General features: G+C 37.3%; 1 protein-coding gene across 1 annotated transcript; it reads left to right on the top strand.

Annotated features, from left to right (window-relative positions):
• On the top strand, positions 16,868-22,118 carry LOC109239086. The gene is made up of 7 exons (XM_019405611.1): positions 16,868-17,290; positions 17,343-19,302; positions 19,790-20,319; positions 20,664-20,722; positions 20,966-21,059; positions 21,679-21,882; positions 22,002-22,118. Exons 1-7 carry the CDS (start codon positions 16,868-16,870, stop codon positions 22,116-22,118), a joined length of 3,387 nt encoding a protein of 1,128 aa, XP_019261156.1.

The raw sequence follows: 22,337 nt of genomic DNA, 5'->3' as shown, positions 1-22,337 counted from the left end.
CCAAATCACCTAACAAAGCTATCCGAACTATAAAACCCCAATTTCGAGATCATTTACCCACAAGTCAACTTCCGGTTGACTTTAACAACTAATAACCAACTTAAGAGACTAAGTTTCTCATTCCACCCTAAGATCACTTTGAACATAACACCACCAACACGGTAGGATGAAATACAACTGAACAACACAGAAGGAACAAGAAATTGGGAAAACGGGATGGTAACTCATGAAAGGGTCGTTACAGAAGAGTTCTACTTACATCAGGAAAAAGGTCGAATCTGTGATTGTGGCTGATAATTCAGAATGGTCATGAAATTATTAACAAGGGACTACGATAAATTTGGCGGGTTGACGGTGCGAGATCATGGTGATTGAGAAGGAGGAATCTTTGTAGGTTCTACATTATGTGATGGTAGCTTAACGCTAAGTGGCGGAGCCCACCGCCTAAGATTGGATCGCATGGTTGTCTACTTGTGCGATTTCTATTTATCGGTGCATTAGTGGATCCTTTATGACTAAGAAAAAAAACATCAGGGGTAATTCGAGCAGAGAACTTGATGATTGTGTGATATATTTCACCTTGTCGATTTATGTGCAGGTTTTGGGAAGACTCAAAGTTTATGCATCTTGGGGATTTGATGTACAAGGAAAAGAATTCATCTGGTTTCTTCATTGTGAGTGTCCATGTACTAACAGAGCGTTGGAGTTTGATTTTACATGGGACTAGGTCAGAGTGGGTGGCTCTCAATAGTGGTTCTAATGGGTTCAAGGATGTAAGAGCAGTGTCTAATGATTTTTGGGTTTGTTATGTGATTGAAGACCGGAATATTGCAGCAGAGTGTGAAGAATACTTGGGGGATTTTCTATGTTATCATCGGGTTTGTTGGGCAGTATTGGGGAAATGGGAAAAACAGTTTCGGATTCGTGGAAGGTCTTTTTGAATGGGTTTACCAGTTAGAGATGCTATTGTGCGCGTGCGGAGGATATGAGATGGTTCATGGTTATCGAGACGATGTGGTCTCGTGAATTGGGTCACTCGGGATGTCACGATTCAAACCGATAGGCCGCGACGGGTGCCTGAATCCTACATGTCAAACATCCTTAAGCATGCGTTTAAGATATAAACATGAATAACATACGTGAGGGAAACCTATCCAAAAGACATATGTACATATACATGCGAAATACAGTGGACGAGCCGGCAAGGCTACTATAGACAACTATATACCAAAACTTGAAGCCAAGGCCACATACTATCCAACTATAAATGACTGTCTACAGACCTCTAATAGAAATACAATTGTACAAAGACAGGACTGAGACACGGCATACCCATATGTATATACAAGCATATCGTACCAAAATCAAAACTAGCTCCGGATTGAGTGGAGCACGCCAACTCTCGCTGATCAAGGATCCTAAGAAGGGGGATCGTCGGCTTTCCTACCTACACCTGCGGGCATGAAACGCAGGCCCCAGGAAATAGGGCGTCAGTACGAATAATGTACTGAGTATGTAAGGCATGAAAATTAGTACATAAAAGACATATATGAAACATGGAATAAAGAAATCCATCTGTAAGTCTGAATAACTTTGTAAATTTTGAAACATTTATAATGTCATGCACGTGCATATAAATGTCGTGTCATGCATAGGTATAGGTGTACATAACACCATCAAGCCTCTGAGGACATCCTATCATATCGTCTCGGCCACTGTGGACAACATCATCAACATATACCAACTGATCTGATGGTGGTGCGTATATAACGCCATAACTTTTTCCCATATCCCATAATATATATATATATATATATATATATATATATATATATATATANATATACATACATACATACATACATATAAATATACATATATATATATATATATATATATATATATATATATATATATATATATATATATATAATAATTATGTGTTATCACACGCATATATAACTGTCACGACCCACACCTAAATATCTGGTAGCCTCCTGTCTATAAGTGTGGTGCACAACACACCCATAAACAAGACTCTACTAGATACGGTCTGTAGACAATCCTAGGACAGAACTGCTTTGATACCACTTTTGTCACGACCCAAACCGATGGGCCGCGACGGGTGCCCGAGTCCTACCTGTCAAACACCCCTAAGCATGCGTGTAAGATATAAACCTGAATAACATCTGCTAAATTACAAGAATAATATATGTGAAGGAAACCTTCACAAAAAGGCATGTGTACATATACGTGCAACATACGTAGGGCGAGCCGACAAGGCTGCTATAGACAACTATATACCTCAAAACTGGAAGCCGGCAAGGCCACATACTATCCAACTGGACATACTGTCTACAGACCTCTAATAGAAATATAACTGCACAAAGATGGTACTGAGCCACGTCGTACCCATATATATATATATATATATATATATATATATATATATATATATATATATATATATATATATATATATACACACACACAAACATATCATACCAAAATCAAAAGCAGCTCCGGATCAAGTGGAGCACGCCAACTCTCACTGATCAAGGATCCTAAGAAGGGGGACCGCCAGCTTGCCTACTTGCACCTGCGGGCATGAAATGCAGGCCCCATAAAATAGGGCGTCAGTACGAAAAATATAATGAGTATGTAAGGCATGAAAATCTATACGTAAAAGGCATAGATGAAACATGGAATAAAGAAATCCATTTGTAAATTTGAATAACTTTATAAATTCTGAAACATTTATAATGTTATGCATGTGTATATAAATATCGTGTCATGCATGGGTATAGGTGTACATAACATCATCAAGCCACTAAGGGCATCCCTTCATATCCCCTCGGCCACTGTGGGCAACATCATCAACATTTACCAACTGATCAGGTGGTGGTGCGTATATAACGCCGTAACCTTTTTCCCATATCCCATACACATATAATATACATACATACGCATATATAACGCCATATGGTCATGGGTTAAAGTAAATGAATGCAATGCATGAAAAGTAAGTCAATAAAATCAATTCGGAGTATCATCCTTAAATGAAGTTTAATTGAACTTCAACGTAGAATAGTTATATGAAATGAAACTTCAATTTTTGCAGTAATACATTGTTATAGACATAATATGAAAAGAGTACATTATATTGCTAGTAATAGGCCTAATATTCCTCACGCTGCAGGATATTATAAACAAGACAACTAGCATTAAATTTATAATCGCAATTCTGCTGGATAGTAAATCCTCTATTAAGCTATAAACATCAATAGGCCTTTCGGACAAACATTGTCAAATACTATTGTTTCGGGACCCATGAATAGAAGATAATAATAATTCACATGGGGAAGTCAAGAATATAGACACCCCTAGTATTTCTATGAATAGAATAATTTATGAAACCGTGCGTTTGCTCGTTTTTTCTGTATAATTTGGATCATGCTAAAAAGAATGAAGGGGTGGCCTTAACATACCTGGAGTAGGAAAAATCCGTATGATACTCATGGAACAGGTTAAACCGTACTCCTTTAGAACCGCAAAATTTTACGTTGCTGCGATTCCTAAAATTCTCGTTGGAACCTTGAAAGATTTCTCGTGGTTTAATGGAGTATTTAGAATCAAATCTTCATTTGAGATTGAAATTGGCAATGTTCTGTTTTGGAGAATGGCAGCGTTATGGACTTTGTTTGAAAGTCATCTCCTAATCTTCTAATTGTAGTAATATGACTACTATTTTGGATGACATACTAATATAAGTATGAGGTGTCTTTTTACTTTGATCCTTGGTTGCCACCTATTAAATGACTAAGGAGTAATTGTGGCCAACTGCCACATTTTTGGAGTGTAGATTTTATTAATTTTTATCCACTTATTAGTTAACTGGGTAATGTCCCGTTACCCGGTAATTAACCAATTACCCGTATAATTAAGAATTATCTCAAATTACCTAAAAATACTACTCATTTTTAATATACTTTATACATCATATTATCACAGCTATATGGTACCTTGTATGGTACTAGTCCATAAATATCGTGTAGTATTGCTCAACCCGTATTTTATCCCAAATTGGCCGCTTTCAACGAAACTCACTTTCTTTAATTCGTGTACCCTTTATCCTTCATGATACTTATTTCTCGCTTGTTATTAGCATAAATATATTAACCTCAAGATAATCTCATCCCCGAGTCTACGTCGGTTAACTAAAGACGAAACTTTAACGTACGAAAATGCGAGATGTAACATCCTTCCCCCCTTCGAAATATTCGTCCTCGAATGTTTAATTCCCCGGGATCTATATAACTTTGGCAAAGTCGCCTTTGTAACACACTACTACCAACTCTTCCTATAGAAACTTAATAATTCGACGCCACATAGGACCACAACCATCAATAACGACAATGGCCTCACACGACCAACGACAATAACTGACACCAGAGTCCATACACGGACCTTAAGGTTATGACGTCTCAGTCGGATCCTTTTCTGGAGGAGGAAATAAATAGGGATATCTAGACTTCATGTCTTCCTCGGACATCCAAGTCATTTCTTCCACATTTTTGCTTCTCCAAAGTACTTTTACCGAAGCTACATCTTTAGTTCTCAATCTTCGAACATGCTTGTCTAATATAGCAATGCGAGTTTCTTTATATGATAGCTGCTCTGTGACCTAAATGTCGTCAACTGACACGATTCTGGAAGAATCTCCGATACATTTATGGAGCATAGACATATGAAAGACTGGATGTACAGACTCCAAGTCCGAAGGCAAGTTTAACTCATGTGCTACCTGGCATGCCTTGCGTATTATCTTATATGGTCCAATCAACCGAGTGCTAAGTTTTCCTTTCTTTCCGAACCTCATGACACCTTTATCGGTGATACCTTTAGGAATACCCAGTCGTCAACCTAAACTCCAAGTCTCGCCGTCGATTATCCGTATAAGACTTTTGACGGCTTTGGTCTGCTAATAGCCTTTCCTGTATAAGCTTGATTTTCTCGATTGCCTGCGGTACAATTTTCTGGTCATACTAACATAGTTTTCCAAATATTGAACCACCCTAGAGGCGATCTACACTTCCGTCTATAAGGAGCTTCATATGAAGCCATCTGAATACTAGAATGGTAGCTATTATTATATGCGAACTCAATAAGCGGCAGGTGATCATCCCAGCTACCCTTAATGTCTATCACAAAAGCTCGTAACATATCCTCAAGTGTCTGAATAGTACGCTCAGCTTGTCCGTCTGTCTGGGGCTGAAATGTTGTACTAAGACTTACCTGAGTCCCTAATACTTTTTGGAAGGACCTTCGGAAGTTAGCTGTAAATTGAGCTCCTCTATCCGAGATAATAGATACAGGGACACCATGCAGTCGTACTATCTCTTTAATATAAAGCATTGCATAATCCTCTGCGGAATATGTAGTCCTAACGGGCAGAAAATGAGTTGACTTTGTAAGCCTATCAACATTCACCCATATTGAATCGAACTTACGTTGGGTACGAGGTAAGCCTACGATGAAATCCATATTTATTACTTCCCGTTTCCAAGACGGAATCTCCATATCCTGCAATAATCCACTGGGTTTTTTTTATGCTCAATCTTCACCTGTTGACGATTAGGACACTGAGCAACAAACTTTACTATATCCTTTTTCATTCCGTCCCACCAATATACTTCCCTGATATCATGGTACATCTTTGTCGCTCCTGGATGGATAGAATAATGAGAATAGTGAGTTTTTCCCATAACCTGCCGACGCAACCCTGCAACATTAGGGACACATAATCGTCCTCGATATCTGAGGACCCCATATTCTGTAATTTCAAACGATGTCTTCTCCTTCTGAGGGGTGGTATCCCTATAACAAACTAACACAGGATCCTCGTACTGGCGTTCCTTTGCTTCAGTTACTAAAGAGGATGTTGCCGTATCCTGACTAGTAATTCCAATATCGCCTGAGTCCATTAACTGAACTCCAAGACTAGATAGCTGATAAATCTCATGGGCTATTCCCTTTTTTTTGCTATATATATGATAGGCTACCGATAGATCTACGGCTAAGGGCATCGCCTATTACGTTCGCCTTCCCCGTATGGCATAAAATATCAACGTCATAGTCTTTAAGTAGCTCCAACCATCTCCTTTGACGTAAATACAATTCATTTTGCTTAAAGATATACTGGAGGCTCTTTATGATCCGTATAGATATCAACATGAATGCCATACAAGTAGTGCCTTCAAATCTTTAGTGCATGAATCACTGCGGCTAACTCTAAATCGTGGGTCGGGTAATTCCTCTCGTGCTTTCTTAGTTGTCTAGAAGCATTAGCTACAACCTTACCATGCTGCATCAGCATACAACCCAATCCAACGCCTGAAGTGTCAAAATAGATAACATAACCATCGGTCCCTTCTGGGAGCGTTAGGATCGGTGTTCAAGTTAATCTGTCCTTCAATGCATGGGAACTCCGTTCGCAAGCATCGGTCCATTAAAACTTGGCTCCCTTCTGAGTTAACTTATATGGGTATTCTAATCTTTCACAATTCATGAAATTCCCCTCTTCGAAGGCCCAAACTTCGTCCTTTATTTATCACAACTATGCCCTTACTCCACTACCAGGGCAACATTTCATCTATTCCAAATGTTACTAGTCTTAGACTCCTTTGAGTTCATCCAGGCTATACTGAGCTTTCTATAACTTAGAGAAACCATCAGCTTTCTTATAAGCTTAATCCCAAGGACTTATCCATTCTCGTCACCTTTTCACTCATCTTTTCTTATCCTTCCTCGTGTCTTCCTAAAACCTTGTCGCTCTACCATATTTTAGCTTGCGACCTACACATATCTATTTTTACTTATTCGCAAACTTCCTTCAACTTACTTGCACCATAGATTTTCTTATGTTATTCCGGAACATCAAGCGAGACACCACATACCACTTTGGTCAAAGGTGCTAAAAGAGAAGAAAATTCTGTTACAAGTTTCCTGTAATAACCTCCCAAATAGAGAAACTATGATCCTCCGTCGGTGTTGTAGGTCTAGGCCAAGTCTTCACTGCCTCAATCTTTTGTGTATCAACCTGGATGCCTTCACCCGAAATGATATGCACAAGGAAAGTTACAGAGTTCAACCAGAATACACATTTAAAGAATTTTGCATACAACTTCCCTTTTTTGTAGAACTCTGAGCATCGTACGCAAGTGATCTGCATGCTCAGCCTCTAAACGAGAATATACCAATATATATCGTCGATAAATACCATTACGAACGGATAAAAAAAGGTCCAGAATACACGGTTCATCAACTTCATGAATACTGCTGGGGCATTGGTCAAATCGAATGGCATAACACGAAACTCAAAGTGCCCGTATCTGGTCCTGAATGCTGTCTTTGGAATATCTTCCTCCTTAACCCTTACCTGATGGTACCCGGACCTCAAGTCTATCTTTGAAAAACACTTGGCACCTTGCAAATCATCAAATAAATCATCAATCCTCAGGGGCGGGGTACTTATTCTTGATCTTTACCTTATTCTACTGTCTATAATTAATACATATCCGTAAGGAACCATCTTTCTTCCTCACAAATAACACAGGTGCCCCCCACGGTGATGTACTAGGCCTGATAAAGCTTTTTTTCAAGAAAGTCCTTTAGTTGTTCCTTTAACTCTTTCAGCTCTGCGGGGGCCATTCTATAACGAGGAATAGATATTGGATGTGTATCTGGTAGTAGGTCAATAGCAACTCAATTTCTCGCTCTGGTGGAAGACTCTAAAGTTCATTGGGAAGAACATCGGGAAACTCATTAGCCACAGGGAAGGACTGAATGGTTGGTAACTCTACTTCCATATCCCAAACCCGAACTCAGTGATAAATATAGTCCTTTCTGATCATATTCCTTGCCTTGAGACATGAGATAAATTTACCTCTTGGCGATGCTATATTACCTTTCTATTCTAAAACAGGCTCTCCTAGGAACTGAAATCAAACCATCTTTGATCTACACTTGATGTTAGCATAACAAAAGGCCAACCAAAAGCTGACATCTTTGATCGAACGGATGACTCATATATACCCTCGGATGGATCCTTCTCAATAGAACCCATGATCTCCGATGGGTCTGTCTCCATAGTGTAACTTATATCTTTTTCTAACACTTTCGTAGCCTTCTAACCCATGCTAGCTGCTTGCGCCTGTCGTCTAGTAGTAATAGGCATCGCTAAAAACATAAATAAGGTAAAAATTAGGAGGGGATACTTATGACACAGCTCTATCGCACAATCTGGATTAGAAAGAAAGTAACCATCCTAAATATCCGGTAGCCTCCTGTCTATAAGTGTAGTGCACAACACACCCATAAACAAGACTCTACTAGATACGGTCTGTAGACAATCCTAGGACAGAACTGCTCTGATGCCACTTTTGTCACGACCCAAACCGATGGGCTGCAACGGGTGCCCGAGTCCTACCTGTCAAACACCCCTAAGCATGCGTCTAAGATATAAACCTGAATAACATCTGCTGAGTTACGAGAATAATATACGTGAAGGAAACCTGCCAAAAAAGGCATACGTTACATATACGTGCAAAGTACGTAGGGCGAGCCGACAAGGCTGCTATAGACAACTATGTACCTCAAAACTGGAAGCCGGCAAGGCCACATACTATCCAACTAGACATAGTGTCTACAGACCTCTAATAGAAATATAACTGCACAAAGATGGGACTGAGTCACGTCATACCCATATATATATATATATATATATATACACATCAATACGCCTTTCGGACAAACATTGTCAAATATATATATATATATATATATATATATATATATATATATATATATATATATATATATATATACACATCAATACGCCTTTCGGACAAACATTGTCAAATACGTATTGTTCCGGGACCCATGAACAGAAGATAATAATAATTTACATGGGGAAGTCAAGAATAAGACACCCTTAATAATTTTATGAATAGAATAATTTATGAAAATCGTGAGTTTGCTCGTTTCTTCTGTATAATTTGGATCATGCCAAAAAGAAGGAAGGGGTAGCCTTAACATATCTGGAGTAGGAAAAATCCGTATGATACTCTTGGAACAGGTTGCACCGTACTCCTTTAGAACTGCAAAATCTTATGTTGCTACGATTCCTAAAATTCTCGTTGGAACCTTGCAAGATTTCTCGTGGTTTAGTGGAGTATTTAGAATCAAATCTTCATTTGAGATTGAAATTGGCAATGTTCTGTTTTGGAGAATGGCAACGTTATGGACTTTGTTTGAAAGTCATCTCCTAATCTTCTAATTGTAGTAATATGACTGACATATAAGTATGAGGTGTCTTTTTGCTTTGATCCTTGGTTGCCACCTATTAAATGACTAAGGAGTCATTGTGGCCAACTGCCACGTTTTTGGAGGGTAGATTTTATTAATTTTTGTCCACTTATTAGTTAACTGGGTAATGTTCCGTTACCCAGTAATTAACCAATTACCCGTATAATTAGGAATTATTTCAAACTACCTAAAAATACTGCTCATTTTTAATATACTTTATACATCATATTATGACGGCTATATGGTACCTTATATGGTACTAGTCCATAAATATTGGGTAGAATCGCTCGACACATATTCTATCCCAAATTAGCCACTTTCAACGAAACTCACTTTCTTTAATTCGTGTACCCTTTATCCTTCATGACACTTATTTCTCGCTTGTTATAATTAGCATAAATATATTAACCTCAAGATAATCTCATCCCCGATTCTACGTCAGTTAACTGAAGATGAAACATTTACGTACGAAAATGCGAGATGTAACAATAACGCCATCTGGTCATGGGTCAATGTACATGTATAAATGAATAAAATGCATGAAAATATGTTAATAATCTCAATATTCCTTTCAGATAAACTTTTGTCAACTGCGTATTATTCTGAGACCCATGAATAGAAGATACAATAATATGTCACATGGGCAATCAAGAACACAGAGGCCTCTAGTATTTCTATGAATAGAGTTGTTTATGAAAATTGTGCGTTTGCTCTTTTCTTCCGTATAATTTGGATCATGACAAAGAAAAAAGAAGGGAACCTTTAACATATCTAAGCCAATTCTCCTTATCTCTTTGATTTCCTTTTGTCCAGTTTGTAAAAAAAAAAAAATGATATCTCAATGTTAGGCATGCACATTAGAATGTTAATTGCAATGGACCATTTTCTTTTTAGAAGACTTGTTCAAAGTGGCTGTTCCATTAGCCAGTTGGAGAAGCAAAAGTCTTTAGAATTTTCATGGTCAAGTAGAATTGCCCATAATTCAAAGGCAAGAAAAGAGAAAAGATCGAGGAGCGGGATCATCTTCGACACTGATTGCAACTAAAGAGGTGGATTTGGTCAGCACTTACGACCTCTCTTTGGCTCACATCCTTGTAACTTTGCCACCAAAATTCATAATGTGACACATATAATAAATGACTAATGAGTCATTTGTTTGGTTAGTGGCTTGCTGCCACATAGGGGTGGGGAGGGGATTTTCAAACTTTATCCAGTTATTAGATAATTAGGTAATGTCTCGTTATCCGGTAATTAACCGATTATCCGCATAATTAAGAATTATCTCAAATCGCTTAAAATTCTATTCATTTTTAATATACTTAATATATCATAATATCACGGTCATGTGGTACCTTGTATGGTACTAGTCCATAAATATCGGGTATTATAGCTCGGTCCGTAGTTCATCCCAAATCGACAACCTTCAAGGAAACTCATTTTCTTTAATTCGTATACCCTTTATCCTTCATGGCACTTAATAATAGCTTGTTATAAATTGCATAAATATGATAACCTCAAGATAATCTCATCTCCGAGTCTATGTCAATTAACTGAAGACGAAACTTTAACGTACGAAAGCGCGAGATGTAACATCCCTCCCCCTTTAGAAACGTTCGTCCTCGAATATTTAACTCCTCGGAATATATATAACTTTCGCAAAGTCGCCTTTGTAACAATACTACTACCAACTCTTCCTGTAGAAACTCAATAATTCAACGCCAGCACTACTAGAAATTACACCTATTGCATCGGTTATTTAGCAACGGTTATGTAACCCTTGCAATAGATGGTCTATTGCAAGGGTTACAATTGTCGCAATAGGCCTATTAAGACAGTACTAAAACTAAGCCGTCGCAGTAGTACCATAAGCGTTTCCACAGAGATGTCTATGGAGACAGTTTGGTAAAATAACTCTGTGGGGACGGTTCTTTCTAAAAAATATTATTGGGACAATTCAAAGATGTCACGACCCAATCCCCGGTCGTGATGGCGCCCAACACATTGCTAGGCAAGCCCGACCTTTCAACAATATTTCCCACATTGGATGGTTCATAATTTCAAAGCGCAGATATTAATAACTAAGCCATTGTTATCAAAAGTTTAGAAATACTGAACAATACGCGGAAGTTTAACAAAATACTGAAAATATAAATCCCAAACTAGGACCCGGTGTCGCGAACATGAGCCTCTAATACAGAGTTTCCCCCTAATGCAGTCTGTCTAGGATAAAATGCAGAATAAAAGAGAATAAAGATAGGAGGGGGAGACGAAGGTTGCGAACGCCATGCAGCTACCTCAATGCTCCCCGATGCTACTGTGCTGCTAAGAAATCCTCACTCAGCCTATGATGCACCTAGATCTGCACACAAGGTGCAGGGAGTAAAGTGAGTACTCCGACTCAGTGAGTAATAAACATATATAATGGCTGAAGATAAGAATTCACTGAAAAACACAAGGCAAACTATAACTGGCAGTACCAAACCTTTAATAGTAAAACTAACAAGTCAATGAAATAATAGTACAGAAAGAACCATGCCAGGTAAAATAGGTAAGTAATAATGCATGAATGCAATGCAATGCATATGCCGGTAAACTCAGGTACCCACTGCGGCGTGTAGTCCGAGCCAACCATATATATTTATCGTCGACGGCGCTCACTGGGGGTGTGTACAGACTCCGGAGGGGCTCCTACAGCCCAAGCGCAAATAATCAAGCCATCTCGTGGCACCAACCAGGCCCTCGGCCTCAATATCGTACTGCTGCGGCGTGCAGCCCGAGCCAACCATGTATCCAGAAATCACTATAAGCCTCTTGGGCATTTTAAATCAGTAATTCACAGCCCAAAATATCATTTAAAATGTCATTTAAGTTTTCAAATTTGAGAGAAGGGGCTGAGTTTGCAAAATAGTACTTAAAACCTTTGAATGAGGTTAAACAATATGCAAAGTATGCAAAATCAGTAATATCAATCCCTGAAGAATTCGAATAGCCGGCACGAAACCCAAATACAACAGTCAAATCCAAGTAACGATGGTTTCCAACAAGTTCTAGTAGAAAAACACAGAAAAACATCACCGGGACGGACCATGTCACAATCCCCAATAACAAACGACCCCGCACTCGTCATAGAGCGCGTGCCTCGCCTCAATATAGCGCTACGATGTAAAATTCTGGGGTTTCAAACCCTCAGTTCATCATTTACACCTATTACTCACCAAAAGCCGGCCCAAAGTCTAGCTCGCTATGCCTTTTCCTCTCGAATTGACCTCCTCGCGCGTCAAATATGATCACAACCACAAGGAATACATTACAATAGGCTAAGGGAATATAACCCAATCGAAAAGACTCGAAAAACATTGAAAATCATGAAGTTGGCAAAATCCGAGCCCCGGGCCCACTTCTCGAAAAATTATAAAATTTACATCACCGGATTCCTCATCTCGCCACGAGTCCATACATATCAAATTTACCAAAATCGGAGTCCATTTGACCCTTCAATTTCCATTTTTAAATTACCAAATTCTCAAGCCCTAGCTTTACCCCCTTTTGATGAATTTCCACCAATTTCTATGTTAAATTTATCATAATCTCATGTATTTAGGCTAAGGGACTTACCTCCAATCGATTCCCAGTCAAAACTCCCTTAAATTCTCGCCAAAAGCTCTCAAGGTCGCCCAACAATGGTGGAAAGTATCCCAAGCTCGCGGATGAAATATTCAATAAAATCCTTCTAACCAGTCCAGTTTTCGCTTCTGCGGTCCCGATTCCGCTTATGCGGGACCGCTTATGCGGCCAAAATCACGCTTCTGCGGATATTCATTTAAAAATGCCAAACCGCTTCTGCGGCTATATTTCCGCTTATGCGGAACTTCCTCTCAAGGTCAACACCGCTTCTGCGACTACCAGTCCGCTTCTGCGGACCCGCTGATGCGAAAAATGGTCCGCTTCTGGGATCTACCTTACCAACCCATGGACCGCTTCTGCGGTGACTCCCCCGCTTAAGCGCCTCCGCTTCTGCGGTCCAAGACCCGCAGAAGCGAGAATATCAGATGCAGCAGTTCTTCAGCTATATGCAAACTCCCAAAACTCCCGTTTAACCCTCCGAACTCACCCCGAGGCCCCCGGCACCTCAACCAAAATCACAGACATGATCCAATACCCTATTCAAACTTTTTCCAATCTTAAAACACATCCAACAACACAAAAATCCTCATTTCTCATCAATTTCAAGCCTAAGTTCTTCAAATTCTTCCGAAACTCACATTCGATCAATAACCCAACCAAAACACCTCCGAATCATCTGAAATTTTGCACACATATCCAAAATCACCTAACGAAGCTATTGCAACTCTTGGAATTCTATTCCGAGCCCCGGATCAAAATCTCACTTACCAACCGGAATTCGCCAAAATACGAACTTCGCCAATTCAAGCCTAATTCTACACCGGACCTCCAAAATCAATTCTGATCGCATTCTTAAGTCACAAATCATCCCCCGAAGCTAACCGAATCACCGAAAATTACATCCAAGCCCTCTAACTCATTAGTCAATATTCAGTTGACTTTTTCCAATATAAGCCTTCCTTAAAGAGACTAAGTGTCTCATTTTCTACCAAAACCAAACCAATTCGACTCTAACTCACCAAATGCCGATAATGAAATATGAAGAAGCAATAAATGGGGAAAACAGCGCGGTAGCACATGAGACGACGGGTCGGGTCGTCACAAAAGAATATCAAAGAATGGTCTTCTTACGCCTTTCTCTTCATTGAGAACTTCATGAGAAAAAACCCTCCAGTGAATTGAAGGCTTCTTCAAACCCAAATCCAGCAAAGGAATTTTTCGACCAAGTATACATATCGTTCTCTAGCACAATAGGTGTGTATGATTCTCTCTCCTCCATGGCTTAAAAGTTCTCTGTCTCTAGATTTACCATTCAAGGGCTTTTGGAAAAGCTTACAAAATACACAAATGGGTTTCTATGAAATCATTATGTTTTGTTCTAATTTATGTTTGATGTTCAATTTTAGTGTGGTTTGAAGCTTTTATCTCAAATTTGGTGAGGATTTGAGAACTCCGTGAAACATTCTGTGGTAAAAAATTAAAGAAGATTGCTTAAATTTGGGGTTTTAGTCAAATTGGTGTTTGAGAAGCTGGGTTTCAATTCTTTGAGCCAAAGTTTTATTCAAAGTTGATTTTGTACTAAATATTGAATTTACTGCTGTTTGGAAGGAAATTAAAATGAGAAATACCCTTCGAAACTCCATTGTTGAGGTCGACAAAGTTCTAAAACTTAAATAGAGAAATTCAAAGCTGGAGAATTAGAGAAAATTATTGTTTATATCTTGAGATTTCACTTTTTTGGTTGGTTTTCTGATGGTTTTGCTCTTGTGTTCTAAAATGGGTGTTGAGGGGTATGTTGAGAAATGTACTATATGTGTGTTTGGCATTGTAAAAAGGAAGGAATCAACTATGTCAATTTCAAAAAAGTCATATTTTCCATTAGTACACGGACAAGCTTGTATTTTGCTCATATTAAAGGTATTCCTGGGAATTCTCTAAGTATTTAAGGATATCATAAGACAATAGTGCATTTAGTCAAACCATGAACTACATAAATGCTAATCTATATATTGCATTTCATGATCAAAGGCTTATGTGAGACAGATATGATTCAAATATTTAAAGAAACTAAGTTCATTCTATGTGGCAGAGCAATTATGAGAAGCCCTCAATCAGTTAAATAAGCACATTTTTCACAAGCTTTGGTGTATGTTTCATTGGTCATTAACATCCAATACAAAGGCAAGTTTTCAGGAAATGAGCAGGTTCATGACTAAAGGCCTGTATAATCTTAAATTTTTGGTTGAACTGTTCCCTGTGAAAGGAAAGATTTTATTCTCTTATCTTAATGATTGGTGTGACTGGAGAAGAGAAAAGTATGTTAATGTTAAATTAGTTTTAAACCTCTGGCTGCAACTTTGTGTATGAAAATGCTATTATTTTTCTCATAACAATGAATGAAGAAGTTTTAGGTATGGATGTAGTTTTTGTCCTCTACTCAATTCTTGTTTTACACTATGATTAGTAGTGCCCTTAAAATGGAAAATAGTTCATGGAAGTAGGACGAGGAACAAATTATTAGTTGATGTGATACGTACATATGAAATTTTTATGTATCAATATTAACTTTTCAATTGTGAATTAGAAATTTTAAGGCCTCGAAAATGAGTGAAGTTGTTTAACAGAGAGTAGTATTCAATTGTCTAATTGTTTATAAATGCATATAATTGGTACTACTTCTATGTTGCTACATGGGTGATTGAATTTTATCTCCATATTGTACAGAGGACTGTGAGAAGTTTAGTTTTTTATATACTTCAATCTGTTTTGTGTCTTTATCTTAATCATACCAATCAAAAATAACCAAAATAAATCCTCTTAAATCATGCTACTTTATTACTGTTTTAGATTTTGACTGATGAATTTTATTACTTTTAAAAAGCAATTGATTTATGTATTCTCAATTTTCGCAGCTCGCTTAAAATGGTGTTGTCGTAATATCCAATATCATAGTGTGTAGATGATACTATGTGAATAGCCTTCAAGCTTCATCATCTCTTCAAGCTAGTTTGAAAGACTCTACAACTAGTTTCTTATCATCTGAATTGGCTTCTTTTTTTCTTCTTTTTTTATGAACTTAGAGGAGCCGCTATCAATTCAGGTAACTTAACGTTATCTACATGGATCTTATTTTTTATTCTTGAAAATTCTCATATGTTTTTCTTGATATATTTTGTGACTTACTAGTTGGCTATGTCAAATTATTGGTGAAAGGTTTATGTGTATAGGTTGTAATTCGTACTCCGTAAATTGTCTTACTTTGTTGGTTAAAAAATATGTGGAAATGTTGTAGTTTTTATATGGTATTTGTATTAAGTTGATTGTAAAAGCTGTATGAATTATTGTTGTTTGTATATAGAAACAAGGGACAATTGTTTTTATTTTTATAAGTTGTTTGGTAATTTTATAAAATCTTCCTTTTGAAAGGTCCCTTTTAGATGCTTGTGGTCGAGTATATGTCCCCAAAATTACCAGTATATTTCTAGGTGTAAAATTAAAATCTAAGAGGTAAATTGATTCCTTTGAAATTCTATTACTTGAGTCTATGCTTTTAAGAAATAAAACATGATCTTTTCTCCCCCATGTCATGAGCAAGTTAGGTGTGGTTGATCAATAATCAACTTTATAACCTTTCTATTTTTTCTTTTCTAGTGGCTTTCAGTTTTGCAATAAATATTTACAACTAGTTTGGAAAAGCGGGAAGCAATTATTAAATGGATGACTGAATAAATAGTGCCAATATTGGGGAGTTGGATATGAATCAAGGTGCATGTATTACGTTTGGTGATACAACAACATATTTGAATACTACAATTGTGTCTTACTGGAACAGGGATTACTAATTGTTGATTTACTTTTGTGTCTCATAGGATATTCAATGAGTAATGGAGATAAAAGTTTGATGGGTCTTCGAAGATCCACTGATGAGTATATCCGCGTAGTGAATAATTTTCTTGATAAGGCATTTAAACAAGCTTCCCAAGGAAATGAAATATTATGTCCTTGTAAAAAGTGCGCTAATTGTAATTGGCATTATAGAAATGTGGTGGAGGATCACCTGGTTGCTTATGGATTTGTTCAAGGATACACCAAATGGATTTTTAATGGGGAAGGTTTTTCGAGAAATAATCCACATCGAAGCAGTGATGATGAAGGTGATATGCATGATGATATTGATGGACTACTTCATGATACTTTTAGAAATGTTGAGGGTGACTTCAGACAATATGAAGGAGTGAGGGAGGAACCCTCTGAAGATGCAAAGAGATTTTTTAAATTAGTAACAAGAGTTATACCCAGGGTGTGAGAATTTCTCTAAATTGAGTTTTACCATTCGGTTGTACTTGTTAAAGTGCATTCATGGGTTGAGTAATGTGGCCTTCACAGATATTCTAGACTTACTGAAAGAGGTATTCCCATTTGCTCAGTTACCCGAGTCTTTCTATAAGGCGAAAAGTATGATAAAAAATTTGGGTCTTCATTATGAAAAAATACATGCATGTCCTAATGATTGCATGTTATATTGGAATGACAACGAGAAGGCAAAGAATTGTTCTGTGTGTGGATCTTCGAGATGGAAGAATGTTATTGATCTCTTGACTAATGCAAGCTCTAAAGTCCCTGAAAAGGTTTTAAGATACTTTCCCTTAAAACCTAGGCTTAAGAGGATATTCATGTGTTCTGAAACAGCTGCAGCTATGAGATGGCATGCCACTGAACGACCCAATGATGGAAATTTAAGACATCCTGTTGATGGTGAAGCTTGGAAATATTTTGATTCCTTGCATGAAGACTTCGCTAGAGATCCTCGTAATGTTAGATTGGGTCTTTCAAGTGATGGTTTCAACCCATTTCGAACTATGAGCATTTCCCATAGCACGTGGCCTGTTATGTTAATGAACTATAATTTATCACCATGGATTTGCATGAAGCCGGAGTATATAATATTGTCTAGGATCATTCCTGGTCCATCATCTCCAGGAAAGGACATAGATGTGTATCTACAACCACTAATTGCTGAATTGAAGGAACTATGGGAAATCGGGATGGAAACATATGATGCTGATTCTAACGAAATATTTCAAATGCGTGCAGCCTTATTGTGGACCGTTAGTGATTTTCCAGCACTAGCAATGCATTCTGGATGGAGCACCAAGGGGAGATGGGCATGCCCAACTTGTAATCATGACACATGTTCTCAATCTCTCAAACATAGTCGTAAGATGTGTTACTTGGGTCATCGGGCTTTTTTGCCTCCTGATCATCCCTCTCGAAGAGATAAGAAATCATTTCATGGTAAGGAGAATCATAGAACAACACCTACTCCATTATCGGGTATAGAAGCTTTCGAAGAGCTGCGTGAATTCAATAATATGTTTGGAAAGGGCCAAAAGAAGACGCGTCGAGATAGTGAGGGCCCGTGGAAGAAGAAATCTATTTTTTTTAATTGCCATATTGGGAGTAAATTGCGACACAACCTTGATGTGATGCACATCGAGAAAAATATTTGTGACAGTTTACTTGGGACTTTATTGGATATACCTGAAAAAACAAAGGATCAAGTAAATTCTCGATATGACTTGCAGGAGATGGGAATACGGAAGGAGCTTCAACCAATAAAAGATAATAATGGAAAAGTTTATTTGGATAAAGCTTGTTTCTCCATGAAGACAGAAGAGAAGAAGTTGTTTTGTAGTGTTTTAAAAAATGTCAAATTACCAAAAGAATGTGCCTCAAATATATCACGATGTGTGCAAGTGGATGAGATGAAAATATCAGTGTACAAGAGCCATGATGCTCATTTTATAGTGCATTACTTGCTCCAGGTTGCCATCAGAAAAGTGTTGCCCAAGAATGTTTCTTTGGCCTTAATTAGGTTGGGGAACTTCTTTAGAGCCATATGTGGCAAAGTTATACGGCGAAGAGATCTTGATACAATGCAGTCTGAAATCAATAAAATTGAATGTGACCTTGAAAAGATTTTTCCTCCAACCTTTTTTGATATAATGGTACATTTTCCCATCCATTTAGTAAATGAGATAAAGCTTGGTGGTCCAGCGCATCTTCTTTGGATGTATCCCACAGAGAGAAACATGTGTAAGTATAAGGTATTTCTTCGTAATCGGGCTCATCCAGAAGCATCAATCGCGGAGGGATTTTTAGCCGAAGAATGCTTGAACTTTTGTTCGAGATACCTACACGATGGGGTAAAAACAAGATTCAGTAGGTACCAATATGAGGATGATGAGGGAATTGAAACAGAGGGAGATAATTTGTCACCTATATTCCCTAAGATAGGCCATCCAATTGGAAGTAAGAAGAAAAGGAAAGGCAAGACTTTTTCTATGGATTTATAGTTATGTTTTGAAGCACATCGATATGCTCTATTCAATACCGGAGATGAACAGGTGGAGAACTTTATCATGTAAGATAAGATATTTAATTGTCACTTATATGTTAAACTTTATTAATTTACTTATATGTGATAGAAATATTTTGAACGTCATTCATAAAATTTAATTTGAAACATTTCATGCTTGCAGGGAACGTAAGAGTTTAATTGATAATCATACTAGATCAAATGCATGGGTACGGGCACGGAATCATAGCCAGGAATTTAGTAATTGGTTTAAAGAGAAAGTTAAAACTATTGAAGTGCCAAAGCATTTACGATGGCTAGCTAAAGGGCCTAATATGGTGGCAAAAAGATATACTGGATATTTCATCAATGGATACCAATTTCATACGATGGAATGAGATTCCCGATTAAATACTCAAAACTATGGTGTGACTTTATCAGCAACCACCGATAGTTTTGCTAGTGCTAGGGACCAAAATCCCATCGATGGAGAGGTTACCTATTGTGGAGCTATTCAGGATATTATTGAGATTGATTATTGGGGTTGTTTTAGTGTTGTATTATTTAGATGTGATTGGTTTTATAACGAAATAGATGGATATGGGTTAACTCTAGTGAATTTCAATAGATTATGCAATACCGATGACCCCTTTGTATTGGCATCTCAAGTGCATCAAGTTTTTTATGTGGAGGATCCAAATGAGGAAAATATTTATTATGCAAGGACCAAAATCCTTATTGATTTGTATGATTTGGAGGAAGAAAATTGTCCTAATATTGGAGATACATTTTGGAGTGAGCTCGATGACGACATTGGTTCATCAAATAGATTACCCGATGGTGACGTCGTATGGTCGACAGAAGATGTACCTGGTGATGTTGTTGATATGCCATCTTGTGCACAACATTCACAAGATATGGAAACATCAGAAGAGGAAGATGATTTTGATGACACTGATTGGGATTGGATGGTTCTTGAATATTGAATATGATAACATTAGAAGAGGTATCTTTTGTATTTTCTTCTTTTCTTCTTTGTACCATTGCTTTGAAAGAGAATGGAAAAGAATGATAATTGATCTGATCTCCTTTTTTGGTTATTTTGTAATTCAATTTTTGTGGATTGTAAATTAACTATTTTTTCCATGTCAATCATGATTAAATTCTGAAAAGTGTGATATGTTTTTGGAAACATGTGCTGGTGTCTTTACTTGTCATTGGTTGCCTTGGTCCTCATGTCTCCGCTCCTCTCTTTGACCATTGTAATAACCTCTTATGGCTTCTTACCTTTTTTTTCCAGGGTGTTGCAAATTAGTTACGTGAAGACAATATTGCCGTCATTGAATTTGTTGGTATAGCTGAGAAAGATATAAGGTAAGAGTAGTTTTTCCTTTTTTGAAATCTGATCACAACAGTATAAACAATTTGAAACAAAAAATAATTTGCTGGAACACCATCAAATACTTCTGCTGATATCTTCATTTCAAAGATGAAATAAACTTCTGAACTTTAGATTTCTATGGTGTCATCATCTCAAAGATAGTTCTGCTCTTGATAATTTTCATTCCCTCTTTACCACCACTGCTACTGATATCTTTATTTGCTTCAAAATTGTAGTCATGATTCAAGAATGGACAAGACAAAAGAAAAAAGTGAAAAGCTCAACATTCGTTCAAGCTGGAACACTTACATCTTTGGCATATCACAAAAGGTTGTTGCGGACCAGAAAAACGAATATTATAGCTAGCTCTATACGGTTAACTGAAGAGCGTTAGGTTCTGAAAAATATAATGGAAGAACATCAACTACCAATGCCACAACATCAGAGGGTAGGAGCCCATTTACAAAGTGATTCAACCACCCTACAACACAATCAGTAGAGCAAGAAGTGCAATTGGATGCTAATACTCCTACAGTAAATGAACAAGGTAAGAACATTTAGATTTTACATTACAATATTGACATCCTATATATATTTTACTCAATTGAAGGATACTTCTGATTTGTATTATTGTAGGATGTTGTACTAAAAAAAGAAAAAGAGGTAAAACAAGGATGCTAAGTGTACATGGAAGGAGTGAACGTAAGTTAATTTTGGTCAATGAGTTTGGTCAACCTGTTGGTCCTACTAAAGGTGTTGTGATGGAGTTTGGAAGCTTCCTCGGTACATTGGCAAGGAATTCGACCTTTTGTCCTCTTGATATATTTGATTGGAGGAAAATTGACACAAAAGATGATTGTGGGAATATACAAAGGTTCTCAGTTCTCAATTTTATTTTTGGTTGAACATGCTTAATATTTTTGCACTAACCCAGTGAAACAATTTGTAGGAAAAATATAATATTTCTGATATTGCGAAAAATTGGACTCCGGAAGCAATTCAAGGTGCTTGGAGAAGGTATAAGAGTCAATTGAAAAAAGATCACTTTGAAGCATATCATAATGACGAAACTCGAATGGAAAATAAGCCTGAAAATATTCCAGCATATCAATTTAAGGAACTTCTCAAATATTGGAACTCTGATAACCACCAAGTATGTTTTTGAGAAACAGTTTCATTTATGTTAACTTTTATCAAGAAATATTCATGAAGGAAAAACAATTCTTTTCTTTTTATGACAGTTTCGAATTGAAATTTATTATTTACTTGCAGAAAATGTCAGCAACTAATATTGAGAATCGGAAAAAGTTAAAGGATCCACACACTGCTGGCAAAAAAAGCTTTGCTATAGTCCGCAATGATTTGGTATCTGCTCTTATTTATCATTAAATATGAACTTGTTATCATTTTTAAGAAGATATTTTGTACTACTTTTAATGTGTCCAGGAAAAAGAGAAAGAAACTTCTGATCCACTATCACTGAAAGATATCTTTGTGGCTATGAGAAAAAGAAAATCCGGTCGAACATACAAGGAATCGAATGAAGATACAACTAGAAAAATTGTGCGAATTCTTTCTGTTTCTATTTTGTTGGGATGAAAAATATGT

Source organism: Nicotiana attenuata, chromosome 1 (genome assembly GCF_001879085.1).
Source record: "Nicotiana attenuata strain UT chromosome 1, NIATTr2, whole genome shotgun sequence".
Taxonomy (NCBI): Eukaryota; Viridiplantae; Streptophyta; class Magnoliopsida; order Solanales; family Solanaceae; genus Nicotiana; species Nicotiana attenuata.
This window is presented reverse-complemented; position numbering and strand designations above follow the sequence as displayed.

Excerpts from the sequence above, each read along its gene's own strand:
- LOC109239086 (XM_019405611.1), top strand. The coding sequence starts at position 16,868 with ATGAGTAATGGAGATAAAAGTTTGATGGGTCTTCGAAGATCCACTGAT. Across the intron at positions 17,291-17,342 it reads TAACAAGAGTTATACCCAGG|TGCATTCATGGGTTGAGTAA; the intron begins GTGTGAGAATTT and ends TACTTGTTAAAG. Across the intron at positions 19,303-19,789 it reads GATAGGCCATCCAATTGGAA|CAACCACCGATAGTTTTGCT; the intron begins GTAAGAAGAAAA and ends TGACTTTATCAG.